This window comes from Papilio xuthus, unplaced genomic scaffold, assembly GCF_000836235.2.
Source record: "Papilio xuthus unplaced genomic scaffold, Pxut_1.1 DF826115.1, whole genome shotgun sequence".
Classification (NCBI taxonomy): Eukaryota; Metazoa; Arthropoda; class Insecta; order Lepidoptera; family Papilionidae; genus Papilio; species Papilio xuthus.
Genome location: NW_013532534.1, coordinates 271,408 through 288,200, shown reverse-complemented (window position 1 = coordinate 288,200; position 16,793 = coordinate 271,408). Strand labels below are relative to the sequence as shown.

General features: G+C 32.1%; 2 protein-coding genes across 11 annotated transcripts in view; both read left to right on the top strand.

Annotated features, from left to right (window-relative positions):
• The window catches only part of LOC106123437 (uncharacterized), a 40,794-nt gene extending 38,242 nt beyond the window's left edge, over positions 1-2,552 (top strand). For 7 of the 9 annotated variants that reach the window (XM_013319761.1, XM_013319763.1, XM_013319766.1 and 4 more), the window contains 3 exons: positions 478-712; positions 850-1,017; positions 1,161-2,552. In XM_013319761.1, the coding sequence (XP_013175215.1) occupies positions 478-712; positions 850-1,017; positions 1,161-1,301 (544 nt within the window). In that variant the 3' untranslated portion in view covers positions 1,302-2,552. The remainder of the gene's footprint in view (positions 1-477; positions 713-849; positions 1,018-1,160) is intronic. The other 2 variants (XM_013319762.1, XM_013319765.1) reach the window with 1 other exon arrangement.
• Positions 2,553-3,979: 1,427 nt separating this feature from the next.
• LOC106123558 (uncharacterized) lies at positions 3,980-6,273 on the top strand. 2 transcript variants are annotated; one of them, XM_013319958.1, is made up of 3 exons: positions 3,980-4,551; positions 4,743-4,944; positions 5,381-6,273. In XM_013319958.1, exons 1-3 carry the CDS (start codon positions 4,224-4,226, stop codon positions 5,721-5,723), a joined length of 873 nt encoding a protein of 290 aa, XP_013175412.1. In that variant the 5' UTR covers positions 3,980-4,223; the 3' UTR covers positions 5,724-6,273. The 2 variants fall into 2 exon arrangements, with proteins under 2 accessions (XP_013175412.1, XP_013175411.1); XM_013319957.1 differs by having other exon boundaries at positions 3,981-4,551; positions 5,378-6,273.
• Positions 6,274-16,793: the final 10,520 nt, after the last annotated feature.

The following is a 16,793-nucleotide window of genomic DNA, read 5'->3' as shown; positions in this document are numbered from 1 at the left end:
AGACAACAATTCGAAATGAAAATAAAGCATCAGATTTAGTTATATTTTGTATTGCGAGTACTGCACTAGCATTTTTATTTTTCCATAGTTTTATTTTATCATTTTGTACTTTTAATTTGTGTTATTTTGTTTCCCTTTCATTCCCTCTCCTGCACCCTGCTCCAAATTTTAAAAATCTTTTGCACATATGTGCTGTATTTTTAAATTTTTCAATTACTATTCGCCCACGTTTTCTCTCGGATTATATTAAATTTTGTTAACTTCTTAAACCGCTTCAATGTTCACATTTTTTCTTTTCCTATCATCATCCTATTTCGTTGATGTTAATTTTCAATAATGATTCCTTTATTTGTCGATAATTTTCTAACTTGACTTTATAATTATCCTTATTATACATACATAACACGTTTCGTTTTACTCAATTATTGTGTTCTGTTACCATTTTTTGGTTTTTCTTTGTATACCTTTGAAAATAAGTGGCCGTAAATTAAAATGGAGCGCCAATCCTTCCTGTACCGAGCCTCTTCGCAGGGTGCAATCTCTGAAGTTCCGCTCAGAAGAACAATCGGATTTGAACGACATCTTGCTCCGCGTATCTGCGTTTGGACTCTTCGTGTACGCCGTGTTTAGCGTCATCGCCGGTGGCATGGGCGCTTTCACTCATGAACCCAACTTACTCGTCATGATTACTGGATGTTTAAGCGTGCTCCAGGTAAATGTTAATTTTAAATACTCACCAAACTTTAATTTATATTTTATTTTTTTAATTTTTCAGTCGAAGTAGTAGATAGCTATTCTAGATCTTTCTTTAATTTCATGAGTTTTATTGCTCTATATTGGTAATTCCAGGTGGTTCTCCAGCTGTTGTTCATAGCTGATGTGTCTCGTCGCCGCGTACATCTTCCCGAGCAAGAGCGCAGCAAGCCCGCGCGCCAGGCTGTCACCTTCCTGCTTATCTGCAACGTCACCATGTGGCTCATCTACACATTCGAGGCCCAAAAAGTTCTCGCTAACCCGGTAACAACTAATTTCTATTACCAATAGATATTTCGAAATCTTAGCAATTTAATAGATTCAAATTTAATATTTAGTGTCATGTAAGGTAAAATTAAAGAAGATATTAATAGAGTTACTTAACCTATATTTTCTTTTCTTTACAGGTACAACTTGATTTCTACGGTTTCGTAGCCTGGTCGCTGGTTCAACGGTTCACTCTGCCGCTTTGCATCTTCCATCGTTTCCACTCTGCAGTCACTCTTGCTGAGATCTGGAAGACTAGCTACAAAGCACGTCTCGAGTGAACGTATCCATAAATGGATTTAAAATCCATTCTTCAACAATCAGAAACCCATTACTATTCAGGGTGAAAGATATCGTTTTCGTCCTTGCTCGGGACAGCAATTTTAATAGGTAGAGCAAATAAATTTGTTGCTAGATTTGAATCGTCTTGCTCTTTCGTCTTAATATAGTTATAGGATCGGATTTAGTACATTGAGATGTTTCGATAATCTAGAATCTCTTCCGGAGTTCATAACTCGTTGCCGCAAATACCATCTACCACGCATGTCGATTTATTATGTTGGTTATTAGTATCCTGAAAATATCATTATTACTCTTACTTACATTCCATGCTCGTTTACCGCTTCAACATTATTTACAGATTAATTTTCTTGGAAGACTGACTACGGAGACTTAAACCCAAAATCAATATCAATCTCGAAATATTAAAAAAAATACATTAATTTCTTTATACGTAAAAAGATTTGCTCATATCTTGAAATTTTATTCTAGAAGTAAAAAAATTTTTTGATTTTTTTTTTTTGAAAATGAGAGTTAATCAGTTGAACGAAAACTTGTAATACATTTTAATCTCAGTTGTGAAGTGTTCCCTCCTCTGTTAGACATAATTTTTGTGCCATTATTTTAGGGTAAGACAGAACACGAATTGACAATATTTTACATAATTTTCTTTATTCTGAAGATGGCGTGAAGCGCGATTGGTTGATGTTTTACGAACAAAAACAATAATAAACATGCAATGAATTACTTTAACATAGAAACAACTTGATACTATACAGACCAGATTTCAAATAATTAGAGTATTTGATGTTTGTGTGTACTTTCAAATTAGTAGTGATTTTAATGTTAGAAAATTGCTATATTAAATTTTCAAAAGATTTATTAGCCAACATATTATTCGGGATAAGCAAGTAGAATTCTATTAAAAGTTTAATACTTATATTTACTTTTAAGAATTAGATAACATTTGAAATATATTATATCTATTTAAATGTACTTAAATGTAGAGATTTACAACGGTATGTGGCGCAGATTGCAGTAAACTGCTTCGGACAGATTGGATTTTGAGTTTAGGACATTTTAAATTGCAAGGGGCCATAAAATAAAATGTTATTAATTCATCGCACACTATTAACATTCAATTAGCTCATTCACAGATGTTAAAACGTGAAATTAGTTGTAGTTATTAGATTTGTGACGAATTAAAAAAAATGTATTTGTGTTTATCGTCTCAAGGTCATTCCCTCGAATTACTCTCGAGGTAAAATTTTGATATCTCTCTTGTTAAAATTGCATTTCAAAAGTATAATCACTTTATTGCGTTGCATTAAATACTTCACTGCAAATATTTTCGTAACGATCTTTTGTGCAATCTATTTTTATAAGTCATCTAATTTTATATCAAAAGATATTATGGTATCTTTATGAACGCTCTACGCGTAATATCATTTCTATGTTATAAATTTTTGTACAATATAGTTCTTAATGAAAATTATTTTTAATATATTTATTATTTTGTAATTAAAATTAAGGTTTAAACGTAATTTATTGATTCAGAGAGTTACGTGTGCTCACGTTGTGAGGTTTTGAGTGATTGTAGTTGGACTTTCTTGACTGGTTTGTCGATATATTTTAATGTTTAAATTAATTGGTATTTATTAGTAACGACCAGTGCCCGATCTTGGTTATTTTTCAAAGACGGCATGTAAGAGCTACACACATTTGGAAATATTTCTGTGAATTAAAAAGTGTTGGCTTGTTTTGTCACTGCCGTTTAAATAAGTAACACGTAATTTATTAAGTCCTTTGATAAATCTATACTATTTCTAACTTGTTCAATTTTGTAGGTGATGTTTACTGTGTACCTAAATGTTTTTTGGAACAAAATGTACCGATGATGTTTGTAACTTTAGATGTAACATGTGATTAATCAATCGATGTTTAATAGATACCAAAAATTAAAATTTGGAAACTCTACTTTAAATTATAAAATGTAATTAATATAAATGTCTATTTAAATAAATCCAATGATACGAATAATCATTTTATTTAAATTTTAATTACAACATGTTTTCATCCCGATAATTTAATGGCGTTGTTAATTTTTTGACCTAGAGCATGTTGATATATAGAAATTATTGGTACTTTTGTCGGGTAAATATATTATATTTGAAAAAAGCTAAATCAAAAAAGGTAATAACGCATCTGCGGTTCCTATCGTAACCGGTAACACCTCGGTTTTCCCGCTGCTCGTTTGCCCCCTTCAGTTATAAAATAGGTAATATTTTATCCAATTTTAAGCGCCTAATTTCAGCAAGGTGAACGGAGGTAAGTAATCATATAATAGTAAGTAAACCATTGTAATTTAATTTTATTAATCTCAGCCGTATTGCAAGCTTCAGAGAGCTTTATTATGAACTTCGTATAAATAACTACATCACGCTTATATAAGAGGGATTATCATAGAACATGTCTAATATACTAGATTTCATACATTTTATTTATTGGGCGTATTGAAGTAGATGTAGAATGTTGCAATATTAGCGGAGATTGTGGCGCCCTCATGACAGAGATGTTATATTTTTTGGTCAGTTTTTATCTGTAATCATAAAAGAGGTTTTCTTTCCATGTATACTCTTTGGTTGTGTGACATTGAAACTGAAACGTCAACGTCAAAAAATTTAATAGATGAAGTCATTATTTCCAGTTCCACGAATAATTTGTCTTACCATTTCTGAAAATAATAATAGTTAAGTTGGTTAATCATTCGTGGACTTTTTTTGTATATCTAACATCCCTTCCTTTTCCTAGATTTGTGAATTTTCAAATCGACGAGAAATAAATAGGAACTTTCAATAAATGATGAAACTTTTGTTTATGTGAAGAAGTGTTAATTACTTTTTTAGTTTACCTTATAAGCTAGTATGATTTTCCGGTGCAGTTTACTAATATGTTTCCTAAGTTTTGCCACAACCTCAGAAGATTTTTATAGAGATGGTTGGTATAGCCGAGGTGGTTCAGAATTAGATAGTATTTATTCATTGTGGCCGTCAGTGCATAATGCGGCGAGGTTAATAAAGCTTCGAAAAAGAGAGACGCAGGAGCAAATAGGTGCAAACGAAGGTGGAGGAAACGATATTAAGTTTCCAAATCCAGAGACTAAACCAATACAGTCATTGGACACTGAAAACAAACAAACCAGTGTTAGTCATGATATCCCAAATAACACTGCAAATCAAGATACTCCGAAAGGTATGTGATGCACATAAGTATTTCCAAATTTATTATATTTCATTTAGATTCATTTCATTGTTTTAAAATCAATTCTTATTGGATATATGTTATAAAACATTTAAATATGTATGAAAAAATTGACAATATATTATTAAAATTAATTTATTGACAAATAAAAATATTTACATTCCTAATATGTACATTTTCAGTTAATGCCACACCTAATGAATCACAAAAAAATGATACTAAACCACCACCAATGGTACCAAAGGTAATAAATACCACTGAATTGAAACATAATGAAACAGCTCCAAATCAACTGGATATTAACAATCCAGGAGTTTTAAAGAGGGGTCTTATTGTCTTCGGAGGATTTGCATTTTTGGCTGGAGCATATTTCATATGGCACAGGTAAACTATTAATATTATGACTAAGTTTTTACATCTTATTCATAAATAGCAAATATGACTTAAGTCATATAAGTTTTATTTCTTACTTTTGATAGCCCATCTAAATTCAGATAGTTTAAAGACAGAATAAACTATGAATAGGTTGTCCTAATTAGTAGTAGAAGTATCATTTAACACATTCAATGCTGCCAAATCAAACACACTTTATTAAAAAAAAATATTGGGACTTATTTATACTTTAAGACAATATTAGTTAGAATTATTTGGAGCAAATCACGCACATTCTTCACCAAGTCAAGTGTGAGATTGAATAGTGAGAGGACATAGGCGGTGATATTTTAATAGGACTAGTGTTGCTCGGATCGATTGGATCTTGGATACATTGGCACATTGTTGATGTTTCTTCCTAACAGTACTACGATAACATTTTCAGAAGGAGCGGCAAGAAAAATGATGTCAACAACTCACATGGTACCAGTGAAACGAATCAATTTAGATATGGTGTTCTTCAATCCGATGACAGAAGAGATAATATGGAACTTTCCAGAATACCATTAACAATGGAATCAGATGATGATGATGATGAAGACTTGGAGATTTTCGACTTGAAGCAGAAACAGAAATCATTGTCCTACGTAAATCTGCAAACACAGGAAGACGACATAGTCGCAAACACTATTGATTTTGATAAAGATAATAATCTTTTGTTAGACATTGAAGACAATGCATCTGACACACTTATAAACTGGTCGAATAATGCCAATAAATCTGTTAAATAGTTTTATAATACATTTAAATATGAAGAGTTCCGACAACTTCAAAATGGTCACATTAACATAATGAAGAAATATAGTTACACAACTCTTAATATAACAATTATTTACAAAGTTAAATAATTAAAATGAACAATAAAACAATTTAAATTGTTAAGATTATATGTATATTATAGACCTATCCCAAAACGCATCAATTTCTAAAAAGAAAAGTATTGGAAAGGGACAAGGATTTGGCAGGACAGAGGATAAACAAATGAAAACAACAGTTATCTTCTCTGAAATAAACAAAACCAAGCGCAAAACCCCAGAATAGAGCAAGAGGATGAGGGTAGGGGACGCATATTTAAGAATTAACCTTATTTATATCCTTCTTTTCTGTTTATTAAAAACACCAGCAAATTACTTTGTTGCAGGTCTTGGGTGGTGCTCACTTGGCTATTTTAGTCAACCAAGTGACCACTTGTTTGACAACTTCCAGTATTAAAAAAAATATTATTATTTTATCATTATCATCAGCTCACTATACGTCCCCACCGAGGGGCTCGGAGCCTACCCTAAGTTAAGGGTGCTTAGGCCATAGTCAACCACGCTGGCCAAATGCCGGTTGGTTGACTGCACACATATCTTTGAATTTCTTTTAAAAAAATATAGTAACTTTGAATGTTTTGAAGTAGACAGTACTTTTCATATTAAACTTAATATAAGTAGGTATATAATTATTTGTACAAAACACAAACTGTCTATTTAAATATATTTAATTTCACTCCATTACAATGAAAATGCAAGCAATATGAATTAAATCAAAGTATATATCGTGACATATTTTGTGAAGTAATATATTTTGAGTAAATAAAAAATAATATGCACAGATAATGCAATTATTCAGATGTTATTTAGTGCCATAAATGTGCAAAAACACAACTTCCATCCAGTAATAAAAAAACGAAATTATTTTTGTAGCAATTTGAAAGCAAATAGATTTTTTTTAATTAGTTATGTTTCATATTAAAACCTCATTTCAGATCATCCAAATGGTAGTTTATTTTTAATTTTGATATATAAACATTGTATATTCAAAAAATAATTTCCAAATCAAAAATATCTTAAAAATGGTTCCATCATGATTTGCCTGATTTTCGTCTAGTGTTTGATAATTTTCTTTGCTAATTGCTTGTTAATTACTATTATTAATTTACGTATTTTCCTATTTATAAATTCATGTTTATATCATGATAATCTCTTATTTATTATTTTATTAATGGTCAATAAATTATACAATTAATTTAAAATCTGTATACATTTTAAAGTTTCTGTTTTGTCGGCATTGCAATTATACCAGATTCTTAAGAGTAAAGTGAAAATAGCGCCATCTAGGTAAAAAATTGAAAACTAATGCATTACGCGTTTCGAAAAATTAAAAAGAAAGTTTTTTTTTGTGTAGAAAACATATGCTTTGCTAATATCCATGACTTAATTACCTCAGTAAATTATACGATTGTTCGTGTACTTATTAATTTTTAAATATATCTTGGTACTTATACGTATTTTAATATTAAACAATATGTGAACTACATCTATATGTATTTACGTGCTGATAAGGGAAAACCATTTTTTTGAAAAAAAAATATCTGTCTGTTCGCATGTTCCGATTAATCTCTGAATCAGCTGAACTTAACAGAAAGGTAGCCGATGCACGCGGGAATGTTGTAGGCTACTTCTTTTTAAAATCTGCACGGGCGAAGTCGCGGGCAAATGCTAGTATTACATCAAAACTTTAAAGATTCTGAAAATTTAATTCCACATTTTGTTATTAGAAATAAAATTACAATTATTTAATAGGATGCTATTTTTTTTATTTGTGATTCTATTAGAATTTATTAATTTATTTACGAAAAATTGTTTGGATTTACAAAAACAAAATTTTTAAGCAATTTGTTATGTATTTATCAAAAACTACTACCATTAATAACTAATTGATAAGATGTATTACAAAGTTTTCTGTTAATTTTAAACGTGTCTTATATGAGAATAATGTTTGATAATGAGTTGTGTTTCTTATTACAATAGAAAGAGTTTAAATTTGATATTTGCACGTATGAAAATATTTTTTTCTAATTTGCCTTTAATAGTCAATACTACTATACTACGATTCATCATCATCATCATTTGTGTATATTTTTATCGTCAGTATTGCGTTTGATCTAATATAAGTAATCAAATTACATTATTGAATAATATTTAAAAAAAAATCCTTTGAAAAATATAGTCATGTGTGCATCTTGCCTAATATTCTTACGACTTCTCCAATTTATTTGTTTGTTTTTTTTTTTTTAATTTATATGGTTTTGACATAACATAAAAGCAACATTTTGGGACCAAATTATAAAAGGTAACTGTTTATTTAACACATCACATGAGTGTATCCGAAAAAAGATGGGAATTTTAAAGGTTAGCAGTGATAATCATTTGATTTTCTTATCTTACTAATAATTCTATAATTCCAGTTTTGAAATAGACAACAATGCCATCTAGTATCAAAAACTATTAACTTTTAGTTATGGCTTTTCGTATTTTTTATATTTATTTAATCGAATTAGTTGAGAATGTTTTATTAGTAACATTTTAAAGTGATGATCAACTTCTTTGTAAGTTAAAATTACATTCAAAAGAGTCGTAAATTATTTATAACTCCATACATTTAAGTATAAGGTAAAATTGTGTCAACCTGATTTTACTGGGATTTGGTCACGTGACTAGCTTCCTTATTTTGCAATAAAATCCATAATCGAAATTAATTATAGATTGATAATGCAATAAAAATATCTTAAGTGAGTAGTACTTAGGTTCTAAATTTTTCCTCATTAAAATCCAAGCTTTGGACTGTGATAGTAGACGACAGAGAATTATAAATTGTAACGATGTTTTCAAAATTATCCGTTATTGTTGGCAACCTGTGATCTTACTATTACGGCATTTGCTCTTTGTCTTAATGCTATGAATAATTTATTACTAATAGAACTTTAAGGTTGTTTCTAATTTAATAAATATATGCTATTTTATGAGTTTTATTTTGAAAAAAAAAATCTAAAGTTGCATACGTTCTTTGATGTTCTGTTACTTTTTCACACCATGGGTTTACGGGGTTACTACTGTCATAAATGATCTTATTTTGTTTTGTTTTAGCCTAGCCGTGGCCCGCGAATGTGTCTGCGCGAATTAAAAAAAGTTAGATGTGCTATTTCAGGTTATAACCTAATCATATTCAAAATTGTCCTCGTCCGTTCATCCATTCGCGAGTTATTAGTAAGAAGTCACGTGACAATAAACATCCATTCAGCCAAACTTTTTTTATTTATAATATTAGTAAGATATTCAATGGTAGGTAAAATTGTATTGTGTTAAAGCATCATTTTATTTCAGTCTCGTACGTAACGCGCACGGCACGTACGCGTGTGCCCGTCTGAGATATTGAGATAAACGAACCGGCACATTGGATGTGCCGTGCGCCGTACGCGCTGCCAGCGAAATCTTTCGCCCCATATGGGTTTTGTAACTATATACAAACTCGTGCGAGCAGATGAGGCAAAGTATATATTCTTATATGGTCCTTTATTGAGGCAAAAGAATTGGTTCAGATGAAAAAGATACGTTCAGAATTTAGATCATAGTCATAGTCAAAATAGAACACTTTGATTTAAATCCACGTATTTATGTGTTAAAAAATATTTTTTTAATGTTCACATGAGATTATACTAATCGTAGAATTGCTACAGCACTAGAAAATATCCAGATTAAATAATTTACCGTGGGTTGCTGAGACCAAAATATTTGTGTAAAACATACCGTCATTCCTGTCTTTTAACTTTGACAAAACAGAGATAACAATATGTTTTAAAAAGGAATTTTGGTCTCAGATATCCACAGTTAGTCTGCGAGTTAAAATATTTCCCGGAAACATGAAAAAGCTGCATATCACGTTTTGTAGCGCTATATTTTTACATTATAAAAAGAAAATGAATCTCGCTTTCGCCAACAGTACGTGATCGTATCGTTTATATGATGAAAACATTACGCTTTACGGGGCGACGATGAGGGAAACGTTAAAAAATTAATAGATAACATCCCTGCCGAGTACGCAAACACGATAAATATGAAAAGGGTGCGTGTGATGAAAACAAAACGCACGAGACGTACCTGAGGGCATCGCAATGAATAGAAAGTAATGTACTATAAGTTTTCAGGGTAACTGTTAGACTTGCCAAGTGTGATTAAAATTAAGAACATCAGTTCCTAGAATTATATGCCCATCCTTGTTTTTTAGTTTTTTTTTTGGTGGTTGGCATTAATACGTCCTCACTGAGTGTCTCAAGCCTACCCAAGCCACGGATGACTAAGCTATACTCAACCACTAGCCCAATGCGGGTTGACTTCACACATATCTATGATTTTTATCGCAGATATGTTACGTTCCAGACCCACGACCTACGATCCTACCTTACTATTCAGTAAGTTAATTTTGTTAATTCTAATATTGGTCTGATGCTAATTGTGCTCCATATTTTCGTGGAATGTGGCGCAATTAACGTAAGATAAGGTACTTATTGTAAGTGCTCAAAAGCGTATCCATGTCTGAAATAAACTTGATAGCTTATTTTTGAAAAGCGTTAATTTACTAGAGCATGCTTGCATAATCGAGTCTGTTATTGCCTTCTTTTTAGACAAACATTGCGGTATGGCTTGTTTTCTTCCTTATTGATTTAGCGTATCTTTTGTTTTTTTATGCGTTAACCTGACATGAGAGCGGTTTCCTCGTGGGGTATTTGCGCCAAGCGGTGGAGCACGGGGGGTGTCCGGTGAGGGCGGAAATGAAAAATAAACACGTGTCCGGACGTTCCATGGCGCCGGCGAGAAGGGCCGGCTAGCGTTACATGCATTCACAATACACTCGGAGGTGACTCTAAACAATTTTTTGATAAAAAGCACATTTTATAAACATTAAATCTGATCTCAAGCTTTTCTTTCAGTTTATTAGGTACATTTTGTAGTTATCTCTTCAAATAATTTTCAAAATGTAAACCTACGAAACAGGAATAAAGAATCACATATAAGTATATTAAAAAAATCAAATCTCAACTGTCATACTCAGTGTCGTTAAGTGGTCACTAAGGAAGTTCCTAAGTGCACATTTAGTATGAATGTTTTAAATTAACTTATTGAGTGTAGCGATAAGTGCCGTGGACGATATACTTTTTCCGTAGATCCGTGCGAGTCACGAATAGTTACAAAATAAATGTGACTGGAAAGGGAATAAGCTGTTTATTATCCCGTCGTTTAATGTTTTTATGCTGCAGTCTGTGTATTACAACCGTTATTCATTACACTGACAATTTTACGAGGTAAAAATGCATACCTATATATGACTTAGAGAGGTAGACAGAAATAATAGCTTGATTTCGAACTTGCGTTCAATCTATTTATATATATAAAAGAAAGTCGTGTTAGTTACACTATTTATAACTCAAGAACGGCTTTACCGATATGGTTGAAAATTGGTCAGGACGTAGCTTAGAGCATGGAGACATGACATAGGATACTATTTATTCCTTTTTTGAATTTATGCCTTGAAGAGCTGCTTTTTATTTAACTTATCTATATATTAAGTTTTATTATATATCCACGCGGACGGAGTCGCGGGCGACAGCTAGTTACTTATATAATAGTCTTCACGGTCAAACAGCTGAACCATAAATATCATTGTCCTTTTATTTTTTAAGAAATTGAGATGACTATGTTTTCATACAATTGTTTGTTTTCCAGAACAATATCATCGATTTAAAATTGGAATTGAAATGAGATTGCATCATTAACAATGAAACTTATATCTACATCTCTTTAGTAACATGTTGTTCTGATCTGCACGTACTAAGAGATGATCAGCGCTTGGCTTTGAATAGCACAATTAATCGAGCAGGTCTTATCAAAGCGGCTTGTATTCACGTCAAAGCCAATTAATTACAACGATTACTCGATTGATTAGGAACACGGCTTGTAACTGATATTAAATTAATTCACGTACACCGTCAGGTAAATCGAAGAGCGGCTTTGTACTTTGATGGCTAACGATTACTCTTGTCTTTGTATTACCATGTGACGTGTATAATGTATGAAACAATACAATTCGTATCTATACTTAATCTATTTCCGTCAAAGAGCAACTATACTCGTCGTTAAGTATAATACTAGCTATAAAATAAATAACAGCAGCACAATAACTATATAATTTCAAGTCGTCAATGATTAAAATTTGCTCCGCAAAATGATCAAATTGCGCCCGAGGTTCTTGCTTGGATTATTTTTAGTTTCATAAATAAGAAACGAATAAAGAACTCCAGAAACTTTACCTGGAATACTCATCGTGAGTTTTTCAGCCCAAATTTTTAAAACATATTATATCTGTTTTGGAAAAATAATGACAGGTATGACGATATGTTTTATACACAGACTTTGATATCAGAAAGCAACGGTTAGACAACAGCAATTAACTCTCTATTTGTACGCAATCCAAATATCTTTTATGTATTAAACATTTTTATAAAATATTTCTTCTTCTTCTAATGCCTTTCCATTATTGGAGGTTGGCCGTCAGCTCAGCGAACCCTTTCCTGTCCTGTGCCAAGCGAAAAAGTTGTTCAACGCTGGCAATAGCGGTCCATTCCCGGATGTTTCTCAGCCACGACTTTCTCCTCCTTCCAATTGGTCTTCTGCCTGCGATTTTGAAATATTTAAAATACCGTTATGTTAATTTTAATTAAAACTTAATAAAATCCGCATATTACAGTTTAATGTCATCCTAAGCAAACGTTTGTACAAACTTTTGTTACAAACTGGTTAAATGGAATTTGGTACTCCAGGTGCGTTCAAAATACAGAAAGCTCATACTTTGGCCAGACTGAAAAGTGGCGCGCGATGTTTGCCCAAGGTGTACGCCGTTCCGAACTCTTTTAGTTTGTGTTTCTAGTAAGTTTGATTGGAACTCTCTTTATTCTAGCAAATTGGTTAAAACTTTACCAATTGATGTTCTTGTACTTTTAGAAGCTTAATGTTTTTCTTGTTTATATTCATATTGTTATGTTATTCGCGGTTATAAACTTTTGGGAGGGAACATAATGTACATATTTCTAGAGTCACGTTAACTTTTTTGTTTGCTTGATAATATTATAAAAGTACATTGATATAAATACATATTTTGCTATATAAGATAATTTAATTTATTCAAATAATTTTTTTTAACTACAAAAATATAGTAACAAAAATAATATTTACCCAAAACACTAAAAAATATAACTTATACTATTTTAATACGTACAAAAATACACAAACAAACACTTTGATAATTATTACCAATGCCTATAATAATGTGTTATACCACAGCTATCAAAACTCGAAGTAATTACGATAGATTAACCCTTACAATGCCAGTACAAGACAGGCGTTAGTGTTTTTTGTTTTTTAATTAGTTTCCTGCCCGTGTTCAACAGGATTAAATGGATCCGTGTCTTCTAATAGGAACGTAGAATATTTAAGCCTTCTAATACTTGTTTGATTCAATGATTTTTGTACCCTTAACTTTTTTATGCAATTTAATTACATACTAGCTATCGTCCGTGACTCCGTCCACGTGGATTTTAAAACTAACTTAATAAGTAGCCTATGTATTCTTTAAGACTATGATCTACATCTATGCCAAATTTTAGCAATATCCATGCCGCCGTTCAAGAAATACCTTCAAAGAAACATCCATCCATCCATCTAAATACATATTCGCATTTATAATATTAGTAAGATTTTACATCGGAAACCGTTATTTTCGCGCAAAAAAAAAGATATAAAATATTTCTTAAAAATAACCTCACAATGGTTTTACATTGAGTCGTTAGTTTGCAAATAGCATAGTATGTTATATGTTTAATATCACCATGTCTGTTAAATTAATTGATAAAAAACTAATTACAAACATACTGTAATTCACATACATACACATACTGTTAGGAAGAAAATCCGACACTGTACCGGTGTACTGCACAACACTAGTCTTACTAAAATGTCGACATCTGTCCCTCCTCACTAATCATTCTGACACTTGACTTTGTAATGTAAGCGCGCCATTCGCGCCAAAGGATTGTAATTAATAAATGTCTAAAATTACATACATTCACCAGGGAGGATACACGAAACAAAGAGCTGTGAACTCCAAGGTGGCAGCCCTGCCAACAATCTGAGGCACAGTGGGCTAATCACTTGCTTTCCCGAACTTTATAGATTCAAGAAACGAACACAGTAGGCACTGTGGACGCCCTCTGCCATACGTAAGTCATACTAAAATATACTAAAAGTACCTCTATTTATTAGTAGAGCTAAGTAATGGAATACTCTATAAAATAATAAATACATTTCATATAATTATCGAGTGTATTTTTTTTTATATCATGAGGTGGAAAACGAGCGAGCGACCACCTGAAATCGCTGAAATAGCGAAGCGACCGTTGCCCCTAGTTATACGCAATTGCATATACGTTGCCTACCTTTAATCGACGGAGGAGAGGATGCACAGAAAGAAAATATCTTCCCTTACCATGCATCCTCTCATCCGGAAAGTCCACTTCCACTTCCCATCTTTTCCTAATAAGAAAAAGGGTGGGAAGGGAAAGAGGACTAAATTAGGCCTCCGGGACGCAAACTCATCAGACTGTACTTGGAATTGCTTCCATTTGAGACCTGACTTGTGTGTGGTCGTGGTATTTCACCGGGCGAGCCGGGACAATTCATGCAAAGATGTTAAAACGGCCTTTACCACCGTAAAAGAATTCTCTTTTGTTATTTAAGAAATCCTCTTAGATATCCTAGAATGTGGAGGAAAAAGAGGAAATAATCTAAAGAGAAGAAAATGATGGTAATATGACTACTAATGGAAATTTAATGAAAGTATTTAAATGTAAATTTTTAGTTTGCAGTATATTATCTATTAAAAAAATGCTTTATAAATAACTATGGATGGATAGATCTTTGTTACAAGGTGTGTCGAGAACGGATTAACGGATCTCGATAAAATTTGGTATAGTTGTAAAACATAGTCTAGAAGAATGCAGACTGATTAAGTTTTTCAATGCCGCGCGGACAGAGTTGCGGCAAATAGTAAGTCTTACAAAATTTAAATCTAAAAATAAACTATAAGATACACACTGAGTTAGTCTATTGTTAAAAAAATCTATTTTTTTTGGACTAAGACTAACAAATCATGTATAGAGGTTTTATGTTCCTATTATTATATTACAAATATTAATATAATAATCATTCTTATTACTAATGATTACATACGAATACTTATTAATCGATCTCCAACAGGATATTAATATAATTCAGTTTATTTTATATAACTTAATGAGTCTCAAAGTATCCGTTCTGTAATCAAAAGGAAGCTAACAAAACATACAAAAGTCAGCTAACTTTTTACATGGCCGCCGCTGCCGTAGCATCTCGTCTGGTATTGCAGACATTTTAATTATCAGTCGATATACGAGCGGAGGAATAAATAAAAACCACTCACAATGAGAAAATAATAGCAGCAGACGGATTAGCATTGGGTTCTTCAATGAGCTCGGTTAACATGGAAAAGGACTGTTTGATATTTCTTTTAATTATTATGAAAATTTTATATTCCAAGTAACTTCGAATATAAGGAGAGGATGATTCATAATACTGTCTGGTACATTTTTGTTCCAAAGAAAGCAATATGTATGGGAAATCATATTATATGTAAAATTTACAATGTTAGTTACCGTACTCCTGCGAAGAGGTTTGACCGATTTTTATGAAATTTTGTATTTATATTCAGTAGGTCTGAGAATCGGCTACTACCTATTTTTCAATTGGCACACAGTCTAGAACACATATTATAAGTTAAGTTTTTGAATCCCGCGCGAATGTAGTCGCGGTGGAAGGCTAGTTAACTCATATGAACATTGGGTTTGGGGACATAAATTGAGGATATTCAGTACTCACATGAAGGAGAGTAAGAATGCAAAAGTTTGCGAAGATTGCCGTTTTAATAAATCCTAAGGAAAATGATTTTATTGTTTACTACTACTTTGTTTCTTAGCGCTAAAATGTGAAATAAAATCAGCCGATTTCTTTTATACTTTTAAAAGTACTTAGTGGTCATTAGTATATTTGTACTATTTTACAGAAACGAACGCCAAAGCAACAACTGGCAACAAGCATCGTTATCTCACTAATGAAATCACGTAACAACAAAGTTTAAGAAAAAAAAGTTTCCCTTTGAGTTGGTTAAAGTGAGCTAGAGTTTCTTTCATACTTGTTAGCCTGTACATGAACAGCCAATCCCTTTAGAAAACGCTCGGCGGCTCGACGTGGAGGGATAACGAGATAGTGGTGGACAGAGAGCGCTGCATTAAAATTAACTTTTCCATTTTACTGGCCCCTTAAAACCTCTTACATTAATCCTGAATACGGCCCCAGGAATTAGAACATCGCTTAACATCGACCTAAACCGATTGAACTTTCAGCCATTTAAAACTTCACCCATTAGCGACTTAAAGTCTTACTATAAAAAAATCGACAATGTTCAATTACATTTTAGTTTAAACATATGTCAACCTTTTTATACTGTGACTATAACGCCCGGTAAGGATTTTTATTTGGAAAATATTATTATGGGTAGGCTTACGAAATTAATTCTTGGCCAATAAACAATGAAATACTGATACCTAAAGTAGTAGTGTACTTTGACGTCCATAATAAGTTTTACCGGCGTTCAAAAGGTTAAAACAGGTGTTTAACTGAACAGTGTCTAATTATATTTTTCTAGGGTAATACAGTTTTTATTAGATTGTAGTAACAAAAGAAACATTTTAAGGTACTATTTATAGAAAGGTATTAAGGTGTTATTCAAGTTTATTCGGCTCGTTTTTTTCGCAACTTCACGGCTAGCGCGTATTTTGCGTGTGAGCAAGACACGGACTCACTCAAGCCAGCCTAACTCCCCGAAGAAACCCA